General features: G+C 45.0%; 4 protein-coding genes across 11 annotated transcripts; 2 read left to right on the top strand and 2 right to left on the bottom strand.

Annotated features, from left to right (window-relative positions):
* Positions 1-90: 90 nt before the first annotated feature.
* Positions 91-6,247, top strand: cfap263 (cilia and flagella associated protein 263). 2 transcript variants are annotated; one of them, XM_081699453.1, is made up of 8 exons: positions 91-237; positions 463-562; positions 1,085-1,246; positions 3,266-3,421; positions 4,328-4,564; positions 4,988-5,095; positions 5,722-5,877; positions 6,108-6,247. In XM_081699453.1, exons 1-8 carry the CDS (start codon positions 140-142, stop codon positions 6,177-6,179), a joined length of 1,089 nt encoding a protein of 362 aa, XP_081555579.1. In that variant the 5' UTR covers positions 91-139; the 3' UTR covers positions 6,180-6,247. The 2 variants fall into 2 exon arrangements, with proteins under 2 accessions (XP_081555579.1, XP_026872973.3); XM_027017172.3 differs by having other exon boundaries at positions 463-595.
* Positions 6,248-6,366: 119 nt separating this feature from the next.
* Positions 6,367-13,101, bottom strand: znf319b (zinc finger protein 319b). 3 transcript variants are annotated; one of them, XM_027017170.3, is made up of 2 exons: positions 12,986-13,101; positions 6,367-11,473 (listed from the first exon to the last, which is right to left on the bottom strand). In XM_027017170.3, the coding sequence occupies exon 2, from the start codon at positions 11,113-11,115 to the stop codon at positions 9,301-9,303; it is 1,815 nt and encodes a 604-aa protein (XP_026872971.3). In that variant the 5' UTR covers positions 11,116-11,473; positions 12,986-13,101; the 3' UTR covers positions 6,367-9,300. The 3 variants fall into 3 exon arrangements, with proteins under 3 accessions (XP_026872971.3, XP_026872970.3, XP_026872969.3); XM_027017169.3 differs by lacking the exon at positions 12,986-13,101 and adding an exon at positions 12,422-12,557; XM_027017168.3 differs by lacking the exon at positions 12,986-13,101 and adding an exon at positions 12,409-12,546.
* Positions 11,875-15,192, top strand: usb1 (U6 snRNA biogenesis 1). Of its 4 annotated transcripts, none has more exons than XM_027017174.3 (8): positions 11,875-12,016; positions 13,435-13,575; positions 13,705-13,889; positions 14,038-14,221; positions 14,309-14,362; positions 14,482-14,587; positions 14,677-14,760; positions 14,971-15,192. In XM_027017174.3, the coding sequence occupies exons 2-8, from the start codon at positions 13,436-13,438 to the stop codon at positions 15,073-15,075; spliced, it is 858 nt and encodes a 285-aa protein (XP_026872975.2). In that variant the 5' UTR covers positions 11,875-12,016; position 13,435; the 3' UTR covers positions 15,076-15,192. The 4 variants fall into 4 exon arrangements, with proteins under 4 accessions (XP_026872975.2, XP_035388290.1, XP_026872974.2 ...); XM_035532397.2 differs by lacking the exon at positions 11,875-12,016 and adding an exon at positions 12,681-12,809; XM_027017173.3 differs by lacking the exon at positions 11,875-12,016 and adding an exon at positions 12,961-13,073.
* A 343-nt stretch (positions 15,193-15,535) lies between these two features.
* pla2g15 (phospholipase A2, group XV) lies at positions 15,536-23,702 on the bottom strand. Of its 2 annotated transcripts, XM_027017189.2 has the most exons (6): positions 23,396-23,702; positions 21,976-22,132; positions 20,161-20,279; positions 19,775-19,873; positions 18,878-19,102; positions 15,536-18,543 (listed from the first exon to the last, which is right to left on the bottom strand). In XM_027017189.2, the coding sequence occupies exons 1-6, from the start codon at positions 23,520-23,522 to the stop codon at positions 18,029-18,031; spliced, it is 1,242 nt and encodes a 413-aa protein (XP_026872990.1). In that variant the 5' UTR covers positions 23,523-23,702; the 3' UTR covers positions 15,536-18,028. The 2 variants fall into 2 exon arrangements, with proteins under 2 accessions (XP_026872990.1, XP_081555578.1); XM_081699452.1 differs by lacking the exon at positions 18,878-19,102.
* Positions 23,703-24,003: the final 301 nt, after the last annotated feature.

The following is a 24,003-nucleotide window of genomic DNA, read 5'->3' as shown; positions in this document are numbered from 1 at the left end:
ACAGTGATTCGTGAAATCCATTAATTATTTCATTGAGGATACATTACATTATTGACACGGATGCGGGTACACATTGTATCGGCAGCGCGCTTGCGCCAAACCCCCCCCCCCCCCAAAAAAAAACCCTGCCTTGTTTACCATGGCAACCATGGCAACGATGGCAACCATGGCGAAGACTGAAGGCAACGATAATGAAGCTGATAATAAACAGCTCGTCGAACTTGTGGAAGACCTGAGGTTAGAAATATGACAGTAATAAAAAAAAGTAACAAACCCAAATTTATTAACAAATGAACAAATATATCAGAGTAAACAGGATATTTTAAAACACCGAGACTACAACCCTTGTCGTTAGACAATATCCCAAGTATAAAGAGTATTCTAAACACAAAGTATACCTGTTAACTATGTGTTATAGTGGCATATATTTTGCATGTTTTGAGTAATTTTTCAATCATTCAGACGCTCCAATGCAGAGCTGCGCGCGGAGACGGAGACGTTTGAGCGCTACGTTAGACGACTCGGTCCTCGCGAGCCGGATCCACAGCTCGCGCCAGTGTCGGTGGGCACCACCTCACAGATGGAGACAGGAGCGGTGAATATGTCTCACACTGTCTCCTGGACAGTGATTACTTTAATAACAGTGTTGGGCTAGGAGTGAGTTCTCTAAAATGTTGTAAAAGATGGTCATAAATGGCTTTGTAAACAATGTTCATTTGCAGTTGTTTCCATTTGTTATTGATGATTTTGTCGCTCGGAGAAGGATGGCCCCCTTTGAGAGTGAGCCTTCTGGAGTTTTCTTCTTTCAACCAGGAGAGTTTGTCCTTGCTGACTGCTGTCTTTTCTTGCTCATTAGGAGTCTAGTCCTGCTTCCCAAACAGCTGCGTTTGAGACCCTGTAGTTCTAATACAAAGAATCTCGGCAGGCAGTGCAAATATTAAATTCTGCAGTATGCAGTGGTGATGATGAGCTTGATACTCCAAAGTCTATGAGAACCTGGCTCAAGGTCATTTACTAGGTTATGTGTGTGCGTTTGTGTATTTATCGTCTTGTCCCATGATGTGTTGTTTACTTGTGACGTAAGGGGCGTGGGAGGAAATCCAGTACTCAAGGGGCTTCTCAGGAGCCATTCCAGTACCTGACGCTGGACCAGAAGTATTACATATGCATGAAGGAAGTGAATGCAATGAGGCAAGATCTGGAACAGCTCAACAAGGCATCAGAGCAAGCGCTCCAGAACCATAAGGTTATATCATCATTTCACAGACAAACACAGCTGCCAAGTTGCCACTGTTGGGCCCAAGGCCCTTAATCCTCAATTGCTGAAGTATGACTCAGTCATAATTGTAAGTCACTTTGGATAAAAGTGTCAGGTAAATATAATTTTGTGCTTACGCAGGCACAATGAAGCTATTTTAAACTCTGGTCCTGGACGTCTCTCCATCATCACAGTTTTGTTGTCCTTGTTGGTGTGATTCAGCTGGTTACATTTAACTATCAATCCCTTCATTCAACTGGTTACATTTAACTATCAATCCCTTCATTCAGCTGGTTACATTTAACTATCAATCCCTTCATTCAACTGGTTACATTTAACTATCAATCCCTTCATTCAGCTGGTTACATTTAACTATCGATCCCTTCATTCAGCTGGTTACATTTAACTATAAATCCATTCAGCTGGTTACATTTAACTATCAATCCCTTCATTCAGCTGGTTACATTTAACTATCAATCCCTTCATTCAACTGGTTATATTTAACTATAAATCCCTTCATTCAGCTGGTTACATTTAACTATCGATCCCTTCATTCAGCTGGTTACATTTAACTATCAATCCCTTCATTCAGCTGGTTACATTTAACTATCAATCCCTTCATTCAACTGGTTATATTTAACTATAAATCCCTTCATTCAGCTGGTTACATTTAACTATCGATCCCTTCATTCAGCTGGTTACATTTAACTATAAATCCCTTCATTCAGCTGGTTACATTTAACTATCAATCCCTTCATTCAACTGGTTATATTTAACTATAAATCCCTTCATTCAGCTGGTTACATTTAACTATCAATCCCTACATTCAGCTTGTTACATTTAACTATCAATCCCTACATTTAGCTGGTTACATTTAACTATCAATCCCTTCATTCAGCTGGTTATATTTAACTATAAATCCCTTCATTCAGCTGGTTACATTTAACTATCAATCCCTACATTCAGCTTGTTACATTTAACTATCAATCCCTACATTTAGCTGGTTACATTTAACTATCAATACCTACATTCAGCTGGTTACATTTAACTATAAATCCCTTCATTCAGCTGGTTACATTTAACTATCAATCCCTACATTTAGCTGGTTACATTTAACTATCAATCCCTTCATTCAGCTGGTTATATTTAACTATAAATCCCTTCATTCAGCTGGTTACATTTAACTATCAATCCCTACATTCAGCTTGTTACATTTAACTATCAATCCCTTCATTTAGCTGGTTACATTTAACTATCAATCCCTTCATTCAGCTGGTTACATTTAACTATCAATCCCTACATTTAGCTGGTTACATTTAACTATCAATCCCTACATTCAGCTGCTTACATTTAACTATCAATCCCTTCATTCAGCTGGTTACATTTAACTATCAATCCCTTCATTCAGCTGGTTACATTTAACTATCAATCCCTTCATTCAACTGGTTACATCTAACTATCAATCCCTTCATTCAGCTGGTTACATTTAACTATCAATCCCTACATTCAGCTGGTTACATTTAACTATCAATCCCTTCATTCAGCTGGTTACATTTAGCTATCAATCCCTTCATTCAGCTGGTTACATTTAACTATCGATCCCTTCATTCAGCTGGTTACATTTAACTATCAATCCCTTCATTCAGCTGGTTACATTTAACTATCAATCCCTTCATTCAACTGGTTATATTTAACTATAAATCCCTTCATTCAGCTGGTTACATTTAACTATCGATCCCTTCATTCAGCTGGTTACATTTAACTATCGATCCCTACATTCAGCTGGTTACATTTAACTATCAATCCCTTCATTCAGCTGGTTACATTTAACTATCGATCCCTACATTTAGCTGGTTACATTTAACTATCAATACCTACATTCAGCTGGTTACATTTAACTATCAATCCCTTCATTCAGCTGGTTACATTTAGCTATCGATCCCCTCATCATCTGAACCAGGTGTGCTGGAGGTAATAACCCCTCTCCTAATGTCCTCTTTCTGTCAGGCGATGATACAAGTGACTGACAAGCAGCTGGCAGACATTAAGAAAGCGAGATATGAGTTTGAGCGTGACATCGTCAAACCCCTGCGTGAGGAGAAAGGTGTCATGGTGAGACCAGAGAAGGTCATCCGTTACATCGAGGACCGAATAAAAGCTAGGGTAAGGCATGAGTCGTATTATTGTGAAGACAGAAATCCAGACGTCTACTCCGGCTGCCTTTACTTTCACCTGTACATCCCATGCACATCTGGATAGAATATAATTTAGTGGTTAAGTACAATGGGCTAATTTGCTGGTTCAGCAAGAGGAACAAGACCCAGTTCCCTAAAGCGGTCAGTGGTGTGGGAAGTGAAGGCACTGCTGTTGGATACAGCGGGCTTCTCAGACCCAGCAACGTGGAGGCCACAAGTTTGAGCAGTGTTACCTCGCTCATCAGGGCCCACATTGTTTGGCTCTATCCCAGCTTCCAGCTCCACACTGGTACCAGTGGTTTGATTAAGGTTGGTTGGGATAGAATGCGACGCAGAGCATCCATAGGCCTCGCGGACTGGCTTGGGGGTGAAGATAAAGATATTTGGCATTTGTTCAATGATGGTATTTTCTCCCTTAATGGACAAAGTATTTTGGGTATGTTTAATATAACATTTTAAACAGACATTTTACTCTCTCTCTCACACACGCATTACTCTACTCAAGAGGTATTAAAATCCAGACCTCCAAATCCAACTTCAGGCCCTGGATTTTGTAATCACCGGTATTTGAATGAACAGTTAATGTAGCTGATTGGCCATTCCTAGGTAATGGGAATGTAGTACCTGTAGTAGTCAGTATATATATATTTAGTCAGTAGTACCTAGACTGTGAGGTTTGGGATCTGAGAACAATGACATAAATGAATTACCAATGGTTCCAAAATGTAGGAGCTGATTTTGCATTTGAGATCCAGAGTCAAACACTTGTGCCCTCCTTGGTTCCTGCATGCCGGTCCTTTCAGTCAGCCTGCGTGCAAATGCCCCCCATCGCAGGCTCGAGAGACTGAGTGCTTGCTTGTTTTCCGCTCGGCAGGACTCCCTGGTCGAAAAGCTCCATCTGAAAAACACGGCACTGTGCGCGCAGACACGCAAGCTGCAGCTGCAGCTGCTCCACAAGGAGGACATGGAGGAGGTGCTGCACGAGGTCGACTTCCAGCAGCTGAGGATTGAGAACCGCCAGCACCTGGAGCACATCGATGAATGCAACCAGGACCTGCTACACCTCAAGCTGCTGGCTGGGAACACCCAAAAGCTGTTGAACACATACAAGGTGGATTTTCCCATCTGCAGCAGTAGCAGAAGGGCATGCATTCAGTTTCAGGAAGTAAAAGTGCTGCCATTACTTTTATATTCCATCTTATTTCGCTATAAAGAAAGCCCTGCTGGTTTTGTGCTAATTAGCAAACCCAGGTGGTGGGAATTAAAACCAGGGAAGGACTTTCACTTTCTGAAACTCAACTGTCTTTGCACGGAGTCAAACATAGTGTACTAATGACAATGCGGTTTTTCCTTACATCAGCATTTGCTTACATCAGTGGTGTCATCGTTGGGCTCATGAAGGGAGAAATAGTTTGATGAATCAGATTTCTTAGAACAGGGGAAACATTAACGTGAGCACTTCAGGCTGATCCAGGATCAAAATCCACTCCAGAGGGTGAGATGTTTGGCACATTGTAGTGTTTTTCTGTTGCAGAAAAAGCTTGAGAATTTGACCAGTGAGTCAAAGCTTCTGAGCAGCGACATTGCTTCACATGAGGACCTGCTGCTGAAGACAGACAAAGAGACTCAGCAGGCGGAGGAGGTCAGATCGCTTCTCAGTCTACATCAAACATTCACCAAAACAATAATTTGAAATATATGATGCATTTAGGGTGTCACTAAACCTTTTAGAAAAGGTTGCATTTGAGGAAACATCTTATTTGAAGGCACCCTTCCCTCCTTTCTATCTAGTTTACAGTCACCTGCCACTTCATTATAAAGCCCTTGTAAGTGCACTGTGAGGTCTGCCTTTGCCTTGCACAGTAGTGTGTTTAGCCATCCTCTAACCTTTCCTCAGTGCATGGTTTTTGGCCACAAAGGGCCGCTGTTGCACATCATTCCCAAACACAACTGTGAAAACCCCAGTACCTGTGCTGTGGCAGGTCAGAACCCACAGCCACACCTCTACCATCCAAGTGTTAATGCTGTGTTGGAAATGGTCAGTCACTCATATTTTGTAAGAAACTGACAAGCTGGAGTAGAAAATCCCTAAAAAGTGGCTTATCCCTAGAGAGATTACAGTCTACAACTAAGCATTTATAAAATGCATCTGCAAGTTTCCTGTATCCCACAAGTGACAGCATAAGGTAGTTTTGTTTTTGAAGAAGGGGCTGACGGCAGCAAGTTCTCGGCGATACAGATCTGTCTTGTTCCGTCTTCTCTGTGCAGGAGCGAGCCAAAATAGAGGTTCAGAACAAGAAGCTCCAAGCTCAGCTGGAGGACTTCAGTGCACCGCATGTGCTGGAGTACATGGAGGCCAGGGCCCTGCACAGCCAGCTGGAGCAGAGTGTGAAGACCTGGAGGCGCAAGATCGAGGTCGCAGAGGTGCGCTGTGGAGACACGACACATGAAAATGTGTTCCAGAGATACTTTTGTGGATGCTTAAGATTATTCTAGGAAGAATTTTAATGTCGAGATATCTCCCATTTGAGAAGTCTTTTTTGGCAATCTTTTAGTAAAAGCTTATTTGATTACCCATCAAAAATAACATTTTTATCATATCAAATTAGCCATATTTTGCCACTCTGTATCTTTATTTCCTCTGAAATTTGCAGATGACACTGAAGTCCCACACAAAGGCCTGGAACAGGCTGCATGCCAAAGCAGGAGCTCCAGTGTCTGATTAACCCAGGATGGACCAGCCTTCTGGAGCCACCTTACCTTACACCCTCAAGTCTTCTGCCCACAAACTCAAACCTTTCCACTTGAGTTTTTTTTCCCCCTAAATGTGGTTTAAATATAGAATTCAGGCTACATATAATAAAAGAGAAAATGGGTAAAATATGAAGCAATAATGCCCAGGACATACAAGCATTATTAATGAAAAAGTTTATTAGTTAGTGCTGTGTATATTAAATGCTACATACAGATATTTAGCATGAATGTCACATCCATTGCCACATGATGTTTTCTTACTAGCTCATCCACAATCTACAATTTGAAAAAAGCTAAAAAGTAAGTGTGCTCAGAAGCACAGATACTTCAAAACAGATTACAGGAACTAACACAGCAGGCATGCAGGAGGCGGAGTCCAGGACAACTGGGGAAGAAGGGCCACGCCCACCTCTCCTTGAAGTTAAAAGGTCCCACCTCCTCTCCCCCGTAGTCCTGATCCTCACACCAGGAATATAGATATTTATATAGAAATTTTAAACAATATTAATAAAAAAATAATATACAATGCAAACGTGAAAAAAAAAAAAAAAAGACACTTTAAAATCACAACCTCTGTCAAACCTCTTAATGCCTGTGGTTGGGGGGAAAAAAAGCCCCTTGATATTGTCAAGCAATGGATAACCATACACTATTAAAATGTGAAATATATGCTAAAAAAGAAAAGAAAAAAAAGAAAGAAAATGAAAAAAAAGAAACCCAGCATTGCTCAAGCCCAAGACCAAAGTGCCTGTCCTGCGTATGCACCGCGGTGCTGAGGGCAATGGTCATACCCAAACCTCTGCAGCATGCCCCCAGCCCACGGGCTCCAATCAGCGCACAACACTGCCTGTAGGGGTCAGCACAGAACCACGCCGACACAGCACCACGCACACAACACGTTGCTGCTGCTGTTATGTTGTTCAAATCAACATTTTATTATGGATCAGTGTCAAATTAGGCAGCTTGGAGATGACATGGGTGCTGCCCTTTCTCCATCAGCTCAAGGTCCAGGGTAGTTTGGTTATTCTAAAAAAAATTAAATGGGGGGCTGAGGGGGTTGCAATGAGGAAACAAAGCTGTATTAAGAGAGTTTTCTAGGAAACAGTAAACAGCATCCATGCTATGACTATGATCTGTACAACGCATGTATTTAAAATAAAGAAAACTGAGTGTCGTAATTGAGTCCGCCTTCATCGGCCCTCGGTTTATTTTCTCCTAAATCACTGGGCAACCAAAATGAATTTAGTTTTCTTAAAAAGAGAAGAGGAAAAAAAACCCCAAAAAAAAACCCCCCCACCTCATGCTTGTTACAAAATAAAGGAGGGCGGGGCATCACCGAGATGCAGTATAAACGCGGGGGGGCTAAAAAGAAGAGAAATCTATACAAACTGTAGAAAAATCCCCCACTCAGCGCTGGCCGGGGTGAAGCCCAAGTCTCCACCTCCTGTCTTCACACTGGGGAGGGAGAGAGGCGGCCCGACACGCTCACCTGCACGACGGAAACTGACGTTTAAAAAAGGCTTACAGTGAGGGACAGGGACGAAGATTTCTTCAAAGACAAACTTCCGCACGACTCGGAAAACACGTCGGCACAATCGAACTCTACACCTAAGATTCCACACAGAGAGAAATTAAAAAGTGGGAGGAAAAGGATGAGTCGAGTGTTCCACTTAATAAAAAGCTACTTATAAAACAGTCGACGCAGATTAAGAAAGACAATATCTAATGACAAGACCGGCAGACATGGTGCATACATACTAACCTATGTACATACAGTAACAGAAAGCCTTTTTAAGGTTTTAGGCAATTTCAGGACAGCTGTTGACTGATTTTTCTTTTTGTGGTATTATGAACTGCATGTATACAAGAGTGAAGTATATATATATTTTTATATAGTTTCTATATATTTATGCATATAGCAGTGAAAGAGAGACTGATGACCTCAATGTTTCAGCTGGTTAGGTCCATCCCTTTGGGTTGCAATACAGTACATTAGTGACTGGGTTGGGTTTTTGACTTTTTTGCTCGTTTTTCGTTTTTCTTCTTGGTACATGGTTGCCCCATCATAGGGCTCAGACACAGACACACACTTACAGACACTTTTGATAGTTCATGATAGCACAATATAGGCTAGTTCCCCATCTGATTCCTAATATCCTGTCAGCTACCACTAGCTGAGGGGTCAACTAAACGCAGGCAATATAGTTTCAAGTGAAGACTTGTGTGGATATATACAGTATGTTTTCATCCTTTCTGTTGCGAGACGAGAGCAGTACACTCCTTCATTTCGGAGCAAGGCTAGTGACTGAAACACTCCTCAACTGCTCCTTACAAATTAATCTAACTACAAATTATACTCAGACAAGAAGCACGCAAACTACAGCCCATATGCACTAGCTACTAGAATCTCTTAAAAAAAATTTTTTTTAAAAACCTGCTTTACTCAGAATAACAGTATAATCGATTCCTTAACAATTTACCAGACAAAAATCAGCACACAGCCATATATTTTGTTGTTTTGTTTGTCTTTTTAAATAAACTCCAATGCTCCACATCTTAAAATGGGACACTGGACAATGTGTTATTAAAGTGAAGGCAAGCCTCTTCTGGCAAAGGGGACTATGCAAGTCTTAAAGCTGCTCTCAGACACCAGAGGGCACCATTTCTTCATATCCCAGAGTTGGAAACAAGCCCACTTCTCCTCCTCCTTTCGCTCACCTTAAAATATTATGCACAATATATCAGAACAAATTTAAATGTTTTGTACTTCATCACCCCCCCCCCCCCACACTTTCATCAAAGGGACCGTTATTGAGAACTGGAAGGAATCAATGCCTATAACCCTCTGTTCTGTCTCCAAAATCAAATGTTGAAATGCCTCTGGGTATCAAAGGGTAATTTTTATATATAAGACCATTTTTCTTTCATTTCCGCACCCCCCCCCTTCATCCTCCCCCACAGGATGCTCGACAGTCAGATCTCTTTGTAAGTCTACATGACTGGGCAACACAGTAAACTAGAGAGATTAAGTTTGCTCAATCTTGCCAGACACAATTTTGGCAGAGGAGGAAACAGGGTAGAAGAAGAGGAGAGTTACTGAATGAGGGAAGGTACAGGGTACCCGCCCCCCTCGGCCGTGTGCTGGACCGTGTGCTCCTGGAGGGCCCCCAGGTCTGCGAAGCGCTCCCCGCACCACACGCACTTGAACTGGGCATCCCTGGAGTGCACGCTCTGGTGCTTGGCCAGGTGCTCCCGCTGCTTGAAGCCCTTGTCGCAGCTGGCGCACTTGTACGGCTTCTCCCCTGTGTGGACGCGCCGGTGGCGATTCATCTCCGACGAGTACTTGAAGCGCTTCTCGCAGTCAGGGCATTTGAGGGGCTTCTCGCGGGATGGGTCGCATCGGTGCTGCACAAACTCCGAGGACGACAGGAAGCGGCGGTCGCACAGGGAGCATTTCAGCGGCTTCTCGTTGCAGTGGGTGGTCTGGTGGCGCTGGAGCGTGGTGGCCTTCTTGTAGGCCTTGCCGCATACGTCGCACTTGTACGGCTTGTCCGGGTTCGTGGGCGTGGAGGAGCTCTCGCCGCACTTGTGGCGGAGCAACTCGCCTGACTGGCTGAAACCCTTGCCACAGGATGCGCACTTGAAGAGGTTGTCCATGCCGTGCACATGCTGGTGGTACAACAGGTGCGACGGCTGCAGGAAGCCCTTGTCACACAGGTTGCACTTGAAGGGGCGGTCGGCGGAGGCGGTGTGCGTGCGCCGGTGGCGCACGAGCGCGTACTGCTGCTTGAAGCTCATCTGGCAGTCCTCGCAGTGGTAGGGCCGCTCCTCCGAGTGTGTGCGCTCGTGCTGGCGCAGGTCCGATGGCCGCTTGAAGCCCTTCCCGCAAGTAGCGCAGCGGAAAGGTCGGGCGCCCTGCGGCTGGCACTGGTGGTGCAGCAGCTCAGACGACTCCTTGAAGTGCAGCTCGCACATGTTGCACTTGAACAGGTGCTCGCCCGAGTGGGCGTACATGTGGCGTACCAGGTGTGAGCGGTGCTTGAAGCTCTTCTCACACACGGCGCACTTGAACGGCCGCTCGTTGCTGTGCGTGCGCTGGTGGTGCACCAGGTGCGATGACTGGCTGAAACTCTTGTCGCACGTCTCGCACTTGAAGGGCTTCTCGCCCGTGTGCACACGCTCGTGTCGGGTGAGCTCGGACAGGTGCCGGAAGCCCTTCGAGCACACCGAGCACTTGTACGGCCTGTAGGGCGCCGACGACTCAAAGGCGGGCTGGCCGGACGAGCCCACGGCCGCGCTGCTGCTGGCCGACGCCCCGTCGTTGGACGGCTGGCCCGGATTGGTCGCCGACGAGGTGGGCGTGGCGTTGCCCGAGGAGCCGGGCCGGTAGGTCTTCTCGCATATGGAGCACTTCATGGGGTTGGTGCTGTTGTGCGAGTTGTGGTGCTGCGCCAAGGAGGTGAGCAGCGAGAACCCCATCTTGCACACGCCGCAGACAAATGGCTTCTGCTCCACCTGCACGCACTGGTGCTCCAGGAGGTCCGTAGCCTGGTGGAAGATCTTCAGGCACTGCGTGCACTGGAAGGAGCGGTCCTGGCTCACCATGCACTGGTGCTCGTGGGGGTTGGCCAGGTGGGAGATGTCGTGGCCGCAGGCTCCACACTTGTGCCCGCCCTCGCTGCCCACCTGTAGGGAGGGTTGCTGTGCCTGGTGCTGCTGCTGCCCATGCTGGCCGTGGTGCTGCTGCTGCTGTTGCTGTTGTTGTTGCTGCTGCGACTGCTGGAGCGTCACGTCCGGCTGCAGCACGATGCCGTAGACGGCGCATCCAAGGGCGTTCTCCGCCCCCGGCGGTATGGTGTGGACCACGGGAGGCGGGGCAACAGCATGCTGCTGCCACGCCTCCGTCATCCTCGCTCTCGTGTAGGGATTCAGCTTTGCGCCGTAGTGGGACCTCTTACCGTGCGAATCCAGGGGGAAAGGGTTGTTGGACTGGCCGCGGTGGGAGAGGTGGGGAGGCAGAGAGGAACTTATTTTGACGGCTCAAGAGACCACCACACGAGAGAAAAAAAACCAAAAAAACCCAGGAACTCTATCGCACCCAAAGGCTAAGGAGCCCTTGTTGGCTCCAGAAAGAAACAACAAAACCACCCCAAAAAAACTCAGACCACAGTATTTGTGGGCATTATTTAAGTGGAAAAACTGCAAACTGGATTCAAATTGTGAGGTTGCACCTGGCGTCCGTTTTCTTCAGACTGGTGCAAAACTCCTGCAAAGAGAAAACAATTTAATGAAACGACGTCAAACGGTTTATAAACGACGAACAACTTCATCGCGCCAGTTACTACTTGGACGTTTTAATAAAGCGATAACTACTATAGCGCAATAAGCAGCAACAGGCAACATAGTCGACATCAAAACTAACTGGACAACAAATGGAGATTAAAATAACATAATTAATGACAACAATATTGATCATATAGTCACTCCAATATATATAAAAAACTGTTTCGATAACAACGCAACTGGTACGAGTTTTATTTATTTATTTAAAACGGGTGGCGCGAAAAATAAAACTCATATGCCTTCAGACTGATCTAATAACGTTACGCCTTACACTAAAAACACAAAGTTTCATTTCCATCAGATTTGGTTCGTGGTGAGGCTGGAAAACCCCGAGGGGGCAAACCAAAACCTCTCCCGACCCGGCCGAGCTCGGGAGGAGAAACGGACAAACACCGGGCCCTTTTGTCTCTCCCCGTAAAGAACGGCTCTCCGCTTCCACACACGACGCGGAAAAGGCGTGTGCTCGGTAATAACCGAACTTATTAGAGGTGTGAGAGGGGCGGTGGGTGCAGACTTTAACACCAACACTCCGACACTCCACAGGCCAGCTAACGCTAATGAGTCCACACGCATTTGTTTACCTACAATTAGACGAGACGCACTCCCATCCAGGCTCTAGCAGCTACACGGCCAACCCGAGTGCACCGGCGTTCAGACCCCACGGATTTGTGCCCAACGCATATATTTGCACGACACACGTTCCCTTTGTCGTCAAAACGAGCCTTCGATACCGGAGTCACTGAAACGGACCTTTGCGATGCTAACCTAGCTAACAGATTAGCATAAGCGCAAGGCTAGCCTCCCGTGTGGCGGAGATACTGGTCGTGCTTAAATAAATTAATATATATATATATATACCTGTGCGATTCACCTGAATTAACGGGGCGTCCGGAAACTCCGTCTGGGCGGCGCAATTTGAACGGTTTGGTCTCGGACGGGGTGAAGGCCTCAGCTCATCCGCGGTCTGTCGTGGTCGTACGGCGCCGTAGGCCGCTGCCTGCGCCCGGGTTGTGAAAGCGCGCAGATTCCCGGTACAATCAGACGAATGTGGTTTTCTAGGCGCCCGGCGTTCCCGGTAAAACACGCACACGGTCAAGATCGACCGCAAAGCTGCGCGGATCTCCACCGTGTTTCGGGCTGTAACAGCGACACGGGACTCGCCGACCACCGAGAACCCTCTCTCACACACGCACAGGAACCTGAATAGGAAATAACGGACGACCTCACCGGAACCGGAGCCGTCTGAGGCGAAATAAACCGTAAATATGTTTACATAACGACAACATGTCGGTTTGGCCCGTAAACTAACACTAGCATAACGTTACGACGCGGGTGGCTGTTCGGTTATTACAAACGTGGACAGAAACGTGCCGCCTATCCGAGCATAAAACGCAAAACAAATAAATAAATAATGGTTTTCGAAACGACAGCTCACAAATATCGAGGCTGAAATATTTTCACGCAGGTTCCGTTACCAACGAGCCGTTTATGAGACCGACCTATCGGTCGTCACACCCACAAAGGTGAATCCGTGTTACTGGGATTTTTGAGAGTAAACTGGGCTGACTGGAACCCTTTAGTCAGATCTTGTTGTAGGTGGAGCGCCACGGTGGACAGACAAGGTTTTATTTCCAGCGGAAGCAAGTCCACATAGTTTATCTTAAAGCATGCTTGCGTTTATGCACATCTGTTTGGAGTAATAGTATAGCTGGGTTACCTTAGTGTGCATTTAAGTATATTAAGTTGGAGTAATAGTTTAGCTGGGTTACCTTGGAGTAATAAATTTTATGATTTTGAAGTGTATAAATTCCTCATAGCAACATTGAGCATTGTTCGGCGTGTATGTTTTAGTGGATGTAAATAAGTAGATTGTGTGTTTTTTAGGATGTTGGTTAATTACAGCAGTAGCAGCTCCGACGAGGAAAATGAAGTTGTTAACCGAAAGCGCCAGAAACTGAACCCTGATGTCAAAGACGCCAGTGCTCCCAGGAAAAGGGAGTTTACCACACACGACTCAGAAAGCAGGTGTGAAGTGCTGGGGTGAAAAATGAAATACTGTGATGGATGCAGTGTGAAAAACTGAAATACTGTGATGGCTGGTGTGTGAAAAACTGGTTTGCTCTGGGGTTTTTTTTGTTTTGTTTTTTTTGTCAGGGTCACCACTGGGGCTGTGGGACACCAGGGCGATCCACGCAAGGTCCTTCCACTTCCGGCCCGTGTGCTCGAGATGTTTGGAGACTCGGAGGAAGAGCATGTGGATGACTGCTCACAACATGGAGGGCGTCTGCGAGCCTTTGAGCACGAGCGAGGAAACTGGGCCACTTACATTTATTTGCCATGTAAGGGGCAGAAGATCTGATAGTTATCATAAAGCTATGTTGATGCAAAATGTAAAAAAGGCAGTGAATTGCACTGTTCTCCCTCCAAAAGTAGCCCCACACGGGCAAATGTGCAAATTGGCAATTGAGTCTCAACTCTGAATCTCAGATGAACCAGAAGATGTGTTCCTAGAGTTACTGGATGAGCTGCTGAGTGGCGCAGCAGGCCATGGTGTCGCCCTTGTCCGAGCCGATGAGTTCCACATCAGCCTCTCTAAGACCGTGGTCCTGCATCACCACTGGATCCAGCCGTTTGTGCGGTCTCTACGTACGGGCCTAGCACCCTGCAGGAGGTCGGGGCTTAGTGTGCACACCCTTTGACACAAGGTCATCAATCACAGTGTTGTTTCTAACTGTGGTTATTCTTTTTCTTTTTGCAGATTTGTGTGTTCAGCAGATAAACTTAAGGTGTACTCTAATCATGAAAAAACAAGGCATGTTGTATTTTCCTGGGCTGATGTAGCTAATGCAACTCAGATTGCATGCTGGATCAAAGATCACGTTGGATTGGTAAGTGTTTGGAGGACATTGTGACTCATTGTATCTCTTGTAGGACTTTTCTTGGTATGGAGGTCTACGCAGGACACAGCCAGCTGCTCGAGGTCATGAGAAGAATAAATGAGACCATGGAGGAGTTCAGCCTCTGCACTTTTTACAAGGTCTCTGCAGTTAAAGCACGCATTTCATATACAGCTCGTTCAGACGGTTCATGTGTTTTTCACCTCCAGCTGTTGTGCTCCTTCTCCAGAACCCATCTTTTCATGTAAGCCTGGCTTGGTGTGTTGGTGACTTTACTGCCAAACTCCAGGATGCCTGTTTGTCAGAGTTACAGGTACAGCCCTAAGCAAATATTTATATCAGCAGGTAAACACGGGCCTGATATGTGCTATACATGTGCATATTGACTGGATATGGACTGTTTCAGATTACCATATCATTTTGCTTATGTTACTAAACTGTTATGACTCATTATAACCAGTCATCCAAGTTAAAGACCTGAGTGAACCGCTATAACGTGTTAACTGTTCAACTCTCTCGGCAGAGGCTTGTGGACAGTCATGAAGCTGGACCTTTCCAAATAAGGTTGAATTGCAGGGAGCTCCGATGCAAAACGGGAAATAAAGTCTTTCTGTTCCCACTGCAGTGACTCTATAGTGAAAGTTTTCACTCCAGAGTCACACATGAAAAATTCACAATCTGGAAGCATCATTTTATGATATTGTAAAATAAGCAAATTAGTTCATTAAAAAAGTTATTAAACCAGTGACTCTTCTCTGGTGAGTTAGTGTGCACCTTGTCATAATAGGTGGTCTTTTGACTGCATCCTGCACAATGAAACTGAGGTGAGAAGTTCCTGCCTTTCTGAGGATTGAACTGTTCATGTTTTTTTTAATCTTTGTGTTGGTAAACTGGTCTTTCAGCTCAGCCCACTTTATTCCCCTCCATGCACCAGTAACAGGATTCACACACCATTCTTTGCTTTGAAGAGATTGTAATTGATTATATTAAAATGTTAAAGAAACACTCTGATCAGACTAGGCTTTGCTGAAACACACAAATGTCTTTCACTCACATGCACACACAAAAGAGGCTCAGAGTGTTCCACGTTGTCTTAAGTGGGTTTTTATCCCTTAGTGGAAAACCAGTGCTACATCACAAATGGGAGTCTGAAAGTTGTGTTCTTGTATGCACAACATACAGTAAATACTGAACGCATACATATTCACAATCAATATTTTTTTCTGTCCCACTTTTACTGCTGTCACAAGAAAGCTTCATATTAAGTTTATTTTTTCAAAACGTAAATAAGCACAGTACTGACTCCTCATCCAACATAATTTAGAGAATAAACACGTAAATGGATGAAATGACTAGGAAATGGTCGCGCCCTGCTCAAAAGCGCCACCTACTGGACATAACCTGTGCACCGCGAACCCCCCCCCCCCTTTTCTACATAAAAGGCTCTTGCCAGAAACAAACAAACATCATCTTAAATAAAGACTTTTCAAAGTAAGAAATAGGTGCATGCAAATTAGAAGACTTTCAAAACAAACAATTAAAAGCATGATTAGGGTGGTTGATGGTGGGCTTTTAAAGTGTCATTGCTTTCAGGCGTTCATGCCTTTTATCTACATCTCTACAACGTTTCAAGATTTTTTGAAACACCAATGCCTCAAAGTTTCAATTCTAGTTCGGACCACATTCATATCTTAACACAGTCATATGAGCCATTTTTGTGTTTTGAGTTTTAGTACGGTCATTTCCAGTTAAAGTGCTGCTAGCTATTTTGAAATGCATACATTTGATGAAAATCTTATGTTTTACAGGACAACCTGTAATGTTACTCAGCCCAATTAGCAAGTTATCGCTTACTTCCTCAAATAGGTCAGGACAAAGCCTTGGTGTGTTAAAACAGGAACCCAGGATTTCAGCAAAACCAGTTAGGACTGTGTTTACAAAAGACAAGACAGGATTGGTTAATCTTAAGTAACATCATAATCTAGGTTCCTACATGTATGGTCATTTATTTAGCACTCCTGAAGATTTTTTAAAAGGTGGGCAAAATAAACATTTCTCTTAAAATTTTACAAAATTTTACAATTAAAATGAATTCTTAAAAGCAGTGAGGCATTAGTCACAGACCTGGGGAAATCGATCTTTTCTGCAGCCGATGGGTACAACTGAGCAAACTTGCACACCGTGTGCCTCATAGCCATTAAAGCCCTCTCGTCAGCCAACAAGGAAACAAAACGAGCAAAAATAAATTCCTTAATGTACCTTTAAATCAGGCAAGCTGTTTGTCCTGCAGAGCTTGCTACATCAGCAAAGCAACATGGGTTAAGACACAGGTTAAGCCCAGTGTATATGGGTCTCTTCAGGGGGCGACCGTCTCATCGCAGGGTCCTCCAGTCTAAGACAACTTCACCTTTTTGGCGAGTTACAGGTTATCTGGCGTGGAACCGACATTAAACCAGTGTTCCAGGTCTCGGTAGGAGACATGCAGTGAAGCACAGTTGCACTGTAACAGAAGCCAAGAAAAAGATGCAGAAATCTCATAATAGAATTCTAAGGCTAAATTCATTTATTTGGTTGTGCTTAAAGTCCAACTTGATGGCAGTTTAAAGTTTTTGTTTTCGTTATTATACTAATAAGGCATCTGTGGGATCTGTACAGAAGTTGCATAAGCTGAGAGCAGCATGAGTGGGACCCATCTCCCTTGGCCAGGACAGCAAAAATGGCTCGAACGCTGTCCAGCTTCATAACCAGTCACAGAGGAAAGTGTTGCTCTGCTGAGAGACTTCACATTTCTGGACATTTATTGATTATATTTGGGAAACTGAAAGATTCCATTGGCAGTGTCATAAGGACCCCTATCCAGTTCATCCAAGTAATCTCTCTTTGTTTTACTGCACATCAAGCCCAAGGAGTTCTAAAATTTAACATTAGTCTTTTAATCTGTCTGAAAACCTGACCGTGTTCAGCCAGGCATCCGACAGTGGGAACACAAAGGTAGGAACGTCGATCCTTCAAAATTAAAACATCTAATTTAGCACACTGGTTCCAAAAATAATATTTTAGGTGACAATTAAAAATGTATGTGATGATCCACATAATGTTCCATCATCTCCCCAAAATCCAGAGGCACCTTATAATCTGTTCAACTTCAACATGGCACAGATATTGGCTGAACATTTGGCTTAGAATTTGTAGCAAATATCAATACATCTCTAACTTAAAACGTAGGATGTCCAAAACCCCAAATAGAAAATTACCCTCAGTTTCTGCCTCTGCACGAGTATGTAGATGAATTCTCATTTCTTAAGTAAAACAAATCTTCTTTCGTTTTTCCAGATGACAAGGACCAAGCTGTCCGTTTACTACCAGACAGACACATCTCAATCACAGGACATGAACGCCAGATGCAGCAGCATGTCAAAAAAGCCACCAAGGCAGAAGTGATCGGCCTTCAGGTGGAAAACTGTCCAACAAAGCAGAACTGTTGCCATTTATGTCAGGAAAGTGAAAATGATCCCTGATCACGTCTTCTAATTAAAGGGGAAGTCTGCACCAGACGCTGGCTGTGCGGCTAACGGTCTGCATCAGGGCGAGAAGAGAACGGACTTTATGTAGGTGACGGTGGTGACGTTCAGGAGCATGGCCACGTGTTCGTTGCCGGGAAGCTCGACGAGTCTCACGGGCTGACGCTGCTGATCGCTCCAGCGTTTGCACTGCAAGGCGCTCCGCACGTTGACGGTGCCATCACCGTCGTCGAACATCACCTTGCTGGGCTCTGCGTCCGGGAACGCCTCGTAGTGGTAGCCCCGCGCCGTGAGAAGGCCCGTGCCGTAAAGGCAGTGGACGGGCACACCCGGCGCCACCAGCCTGCTCACCAGCGCCTCCGTGTCCTGCCGCATGTACCAGCCGTCCTCAAAGCCGATGTCCCTGAAGAAGCGCTCATAGTCGCGGACCGTGTAGTTGGTGGTGGCGGTGGACACTAGGACCAATTCGGCGGGCCAGGTGTGGGCGTACGGGAACAGCCAGGGGGTGGACACAGCAGTGCGCTGTTGGGCACGGATCTTCAGAGAGCTGATGACTGGAATACGATTATTATCACCTACACCACAAGAGCAAAGGTGTTTTAACGAAAGGAAATATGCCAGTGACATTTAAGCCACTTCTGTAAATAAATAATCAACCAACCACCTCATTACGTCACCAGAATGATTCATTCCATGCACATTAAAAACAAACTGCCAGTGGTTAGGGCGTGATGCACCTTAACCTGACCTTCTCTCTACAACACCCAAGTGCCCCAGCTTCTGGAGGTCAGAAGCCTACCCATGTCCAAGCTCAGTGGATCACACTCAGTCCTGAGGACCCAGCCGACAACGTGAACCTAAACCGCTCTGGACCCCAAGTCTCGGTCCAGTGGCTCCGCGGGTCCTTACCGCTCGCCATGACTCTCAGCGTCTTGGCCACGCCTGCCCACGGGGGGCCCAGGGACACGAAGGCTTTGATGTATTTGTCCTTCCAGGCCTGGGGCTGCTGGTTAAGGAAGTAGAGCGTGTACATGTTGCCCATGCTGTGAGCTATGAGGACCACCGGGCCCCCATATTTGTTTGCCATTTCCTCAATCATCAGCTGCAGCTGCAGGAAGTACTCCTTGTTCTCGTCTGGGAAAAAGAACTCTCAAACGTTACCATCACAAGCAGGCCCTTGACTAAACTCCACCAGCTAAACTTGTCACCTCCTAAAAAACTACACGAACTGTAAAAACATCCGCATGTACGGCTTGCATTGTGTTTTTCATTGTTATTTATTTACTTACTAAAAGAGATTATTTTATATATATATATATATATATATATATATATATATATATATATATTTTTATTATTTCAAAAAATATATATTTTTTGCATTTCATCCTAATTAAAGGTGAAGGAAAAATGAAATATTTTTGCACATTTGAATTTTAAGAATAATAAAATCTAGCAGCTCATTAGGTTATCTGGACTGCTGAGTGAGGAACCAGCCAACTTCCCACCATGAAGCCCCAAGAGGACATTCGGTAGAATAAAACAGTCAATCACTGATGAGCAGCACGTATTCTAGTTAAGACCAGCTGCTGATGCGAGGTGCCAGTCTGAAGCACGCATGCACCTGCACCATAGCTGAGACATTTCTTATAGCAATCACTAAAACGGACCTCTCGGCAGGTCCGAGAACTCTGCCTCCGACGTGACGGCTCGCGTTGCCTGGAGCATAGCAGATTCCGTGCGATCAGGAGTGGATTCTTTACTGCCAAACACCAGCGAGGCGAGCGAGAAGGTTGGTGTACTCACTTGGGGCCTTTCTCCAGTCATAGGGTGCACCGCGGACATCTTCATCTCGGGTGTAACCCCAGTCCACCAGCGCCTGCACGATGGTGAAGAAGTACATGCCTGCAGTGGAACAGAAAACCGTCAGAGCAGTGATGTCAGGGGGCAAGTGTGTGGAGCACAGCACCCTTGTGCAGAGATGTGAACACTGCCGAACACTCTGCAAATTAGGGCTTTTATTTACGACTTTATGTTTATTTAACTGGGTCTCACAAACAAACAAAACGCATTAAATCAAATCATCAGCAGTGACACCTTCGCTCCTGATGGTTACATCCAGCTGGATGGATAATGAGCAATTCTCCACTCTCCACCCATACCATCCGACCGCACCCACCCAAAGCACTCACCCACACTGTGTTTGCTCGGGTCCAGGTATTCCAGGCCGAACGTCTTGCCGAAGCCGGGCACTCTGATGTCCACACCTGGGGGAGCCTCTGACCCATGAGTGGTGCGATTGTATATCAGCCTGCAGCACAAACCAAGCAATAGGCTCAAGGGTGCATTCAGTGTTGTCTTCCAGTGATCTGAAATTTAAACTGATTAATCATCAAGACAACGAATCAGGGTACAACTACAGCTAGAGTTTTAGAAGATGTTCGGATGTAGATTAGGTGTACAGATCACTCACTCACACACACACACACACACACACATCCCTGTTTCCAGTCAAAAAGCTCACATCTGTGAGGAGAAGCTGAAGGTGGTGTTTGACCAAAATGGCTGCACGCACCAAGCAAGCAGGGTCAATCCACACTACCATTCAAAACATTAGTATCGCTGCTCAAACATTTGAAACCAATGTTTTAAATAAAGCAAAATACAATTTCACACAGATACAAATATAAATTGTGATCAGAATGATTATAGTGGTATAGATGACTCCAAAGGTCCTGAGAAATAACCAAACAAACTTTTGGTACCCGATTTTCCTTATTTAGATCTATACTGCATAAGCTGTTAGTGAACAAAATGAGTGTTGAATATAACAGGTGAGTCCAAACCATATTCCGTGATGGGAAGAGATAAACCCTGAACAGACCCACAATGCAGCAGATAGCGAATCTTACGTTTGTTTCTTAACTGTTACACAGCTGCTTGACTTCCTCAAAAGAACCAAACAAAGACCACAAAGCCAAGTGTAAAAGCCTATGACAGGAACTGCTCTGCCCCCTGATTCAAAGCCAGTTAAGGGCAGCGTTTGTCCGAAATCATCACGTAGACATAATAAGAGGATAGTGATAAAGTCCGAATTTATGGGATTACGGGAATAAAGGACCACTCAAAGAATATCTTGTGAAGTCCAAATAAATAAGCAAACAAAAACAAATAAATTGTGGCTAAATTTGTGAGTAAGAACGGAAATGGTATTCACACTAGATAAACATGTGATAGGTGCTGCAAAAATTAACAAAAAACACTTAAGTTATCCAGCAATACATATTACAAACCAACTGAGGCATCCTTTGACATTATTAAAGACTTTAACAAATTGACTTGTGTTTGTTGGATCATATCAATGTGCGATTCATCAAAAGAACAGCTTTAGAAGAAAGAAGAAAAAAAAAAGTGTGATTGTTTGAAGGATAATTTGCACTTTGCAGCCTTCTGCAATCAGCAACACAGAGGCCAGTATTGTGATATTGATTAGCAAACAATATATTGCGCAGCCCTGCTTACAACACGACCCAGTTCAGAGACAGAAGTAGTACAGACTGTAAGGCCTGAAGCTGCTTCCTCAACCTTCTGCAAGAGTCACATGATTCAACTCATGAAAGGCTTGATGTGGGATGAGTGCCACCACCTGTGCCAATGCATGGGAGACACCAAACAGGAGGGACTGTGGGTCACAACGTCTGTTGGCATGGTGACCCTTTTGACCCTATCACAATCCTAAAAAGCGCATTACTACTAACAGGTGATCGCATTTTTGCACAGGTCAACTTTCGGATGTTCTGAGGTTTTAAAACGCACACGAGTCAACTGTGAACTAACCCCGGTGACGGCATAGCAAAGACGTGGGCTTTCTCTCCCCACAGGAGCAACAGCTTGTGTTCGTGAATGGCCAACCAGGCGTGATCTGAGCTCTGAATGCAGTTTATTCACAAAGCTGCCGTTAGCAGCCAGACATTCGGAAGGTTCTGGACAGGCTCGTGACTTCCTACCTCATGTTATCGACCCAGCAGTCAATGGCCACGGGCACCAGCAGCTCCAGGTTGAGCCACAGCGTGAAGTACTCATCCGTTCTCTTGTAGCAGATGTAGTGCACGACACTGGGCTTGTCAAGCTTGGCCTCCAGCTGGTTCCCAAGATCTCCTGGAACTGCAGATCAACAGTTACTGAGAGTCACAGCCGTTCAGACGGGAGAACGTGCTGGACTCAAACCCGCACAAATACAGCAGACGACAGGGGTCGAGATGGCCACGCTTAGGGTACCGACAACCAGGAAGAGCAACCAGCAGGGTGCGTGTGGTTATTAAGAAAGGGATAAGGACCTTTACACTTCGTACCCACTCAGGAGAGAAAGCTGATCCAAGGTCTAAACTAAAAACAAACTTGAAACATGCAAAATAGGAATACTGTCATGTTGGCCCTTATCCACCGAGTCCTACTGTGAGCAGCATTTCAGTCTGAAGAACTGTGGTCATTATATTTCAATTTATGTCAAAGGCTCGGGATTGTGAATTAGATTTATCTGTGCATGCTGAAACCTCAAACCCGATAGGAAGCTGCAGGATAAGCGCTTTGTATTCGCTGTGCTTGCCAAAGGCCAGATAAGGTACTGAAGACATTCCCATGGTCCTTTAGTACATGTAACACCGGTGTTTGATCGGTACCGTGCCTTGCTCTCAGTTTTCACGGAGGAAAATTCGCGTTGGCGTTACGGCGGTTTAACGACATACAGATCAGTGCATTTAAAACCTGCATCCTGTACATTCAATAGTGCGATATGTCGGTTGTCCTGCAGATTATGTACGTTTCTTTACAAAACACCCTGGGTCGATTTTGTGTGTCGCCAACATTAGAAACCTGGCTATTAAGAACGTTAAAAACCCACTTGTTCGCAATTTCCAGCGTTTGTAACCTATGAGTCAATCAACTGCTCAAGCATTTCCTTCCGTGATCACATGACAAGATCATATGAGTCCCAGCATGTGAAAAACAAACGCCGAGACAAACATTACCGAGATACCGTAACCGTGCCGTGTCTAGTTATCTAGTCCATCACATGTATAACGAGATTTAGTTATAGTCTATCACACATATATCGAGATTTTTGTTGACTTTTCATATCTGTTTATAGTGGAGCTGCATTACGGCCATGCTTGATAAGCTAGTAAAATGTCTCCTGAGCAACATCAAGACGCGTAATATATGGGTCATATAAGTCTAATAAGTGTAACTGTCTATATTTATACACATGTATATTTATAAGAATTATTCAGTTCTTCAAGGCGTGACAACCATCGCAATAGTAATCCCATTAGAAATCCCATTACGCAACTGAAGACTGTCGGCTGGCCTTTCATGCGTGCCAGAAACACTTAATAAAACTAAGAAACCGGTATTAGTGTGTGAACTCACTCAGCACCACGGGCGGACGGTCCGAGCACACATCTCCACCCCAACACTTGAAACTCCTGCAGTCGGCGCTCACCACCAACACACACAGCCGGACCCAGCCGAGCATCAACTGGCGAGCACACACCATCTTCCCATAGATTACACATCAGCTACCTGTCGCAGACGACACCTCTACAAGGCCTAAACACCACCACGACAAGACATCGCAAACCAAAGCTGTGCGACCGCGACCAGGCGGTTTAGGGAGTCAACCGTGCAGCCGCCGACCTGGGCTTTTAACGCCGCGGTAAGGCGCTACCAAACGACTACCGAGGTGGGCGGGGCAACGACGTCAGAACAGAGATACCCTGAGGTGTCGTGAGAGTAATATAATCAGCTGTGTACTTACAAAAATGCTTTTAATATTATAAAAGCCCACACAATGCAGAGGAATAGCCCGATAAATACAGTTATTGTGATGAGAACAGTTACTATAAGAAATTATTTTTTAAAAAATTTAAAAATAATAAAAACAAACAAAAACACCACACAGTAGCCTAATACTATAACCTTATTATAGTGTATTTGGTTGAAAAAGATTTGTTTGGTAGGTAGCATTTCTTTGTAGG

This window comes from Electrophorus electricus, chromosome 16 (genome assembly GCF_041902795.1).
Source record: "Electrophorus electricus isolate QZ-2024a chromosome 16, ASM4190279v1, whole genome shotgun sequence".
Classification (NCBI taxonomy): Eukaryota; Metazoa; Chordata; class Actinopteri; order Gymnotiformes; family Gymnotidae; genus Electrophorus; species Electrophorus electricus.
This window is presented reverse-complemented; position numbering and strand designations above follow the sequence as displayed.

Excerpts from the sequence above, each read along its gene's own strand:
- cfap263 (XM_027017172.3), top strand. The coding sequence starts at position 140 with ATGGCAACCATGGCAACGATGGCAACCATGGCGAAGACTGAAGGCAAC. Across the intron at positions 238-462 it reads GAACTTGTGGAAGACCTGAG|ACGCTCCAATGCAGAGCTGC; the intron begins GTTAGAAATATG and ends TCAATCATTCAG. Across the intron at positions 3,422-4,327 it reads AGGACCGAATAAAAGCTAGG|GACTCCCTGGTCGAAAAGCT; the intron begins GTAAGGCATGAG and ends TCCGCTCGGCAG.
- usb1 (XM_027017173.3), top strand. The coding sequence starts at position 13,039 with ATGAGACCGACCTATCGGTCGTCACACCCACAAAG. Across the intron at positions 13,074-13,434 it reads CGGTCGTCACACCCACAAAG|GATGTTGGTTAATTACAGCA; the intron begins GTGAATCCGTGT and ends TGTGTTTTTTAG. Across the intron at positions 14,588-14,676 it reads GCCTCTGCACTTTTTACAAG|AACCCATCTTTTCATGTAAG; the intron begins GTCTCTGCAGTT and ends CTCCTTCTCCAG.
- znf319b (XM_027017170.3), bottom strand. The coding sequence starts at position 11,115 with ATGACGGAGGCGTGGCAGCAGCATGCTGTTGCCCCGCCTCCCGTGGTC.
- pla2g15 (XM_027017189.2), bottom strand. The coding sequence starts at position 23,522 with ATGGTGTGTGCTCGCCAGTTGATGCTCGGCTGGGTCCGGCTGTGTGTG. Across the intron at positions 19,874-20,160 it reads CCCGAGCAAACACAGTGTGG|GCATGTACTTCTTCACCATC; the intron begins GTGAGTGCTTTG and ends GTTCCACTGCAG. Across the intron at positions 19,103-19,774 it reads TGACTGGAGAAAGGCCCCAA|ACGAGAACAAGGAGTACTTC; the intron begins GTGAGTACACCA and ends TCTTTTTCCCAG.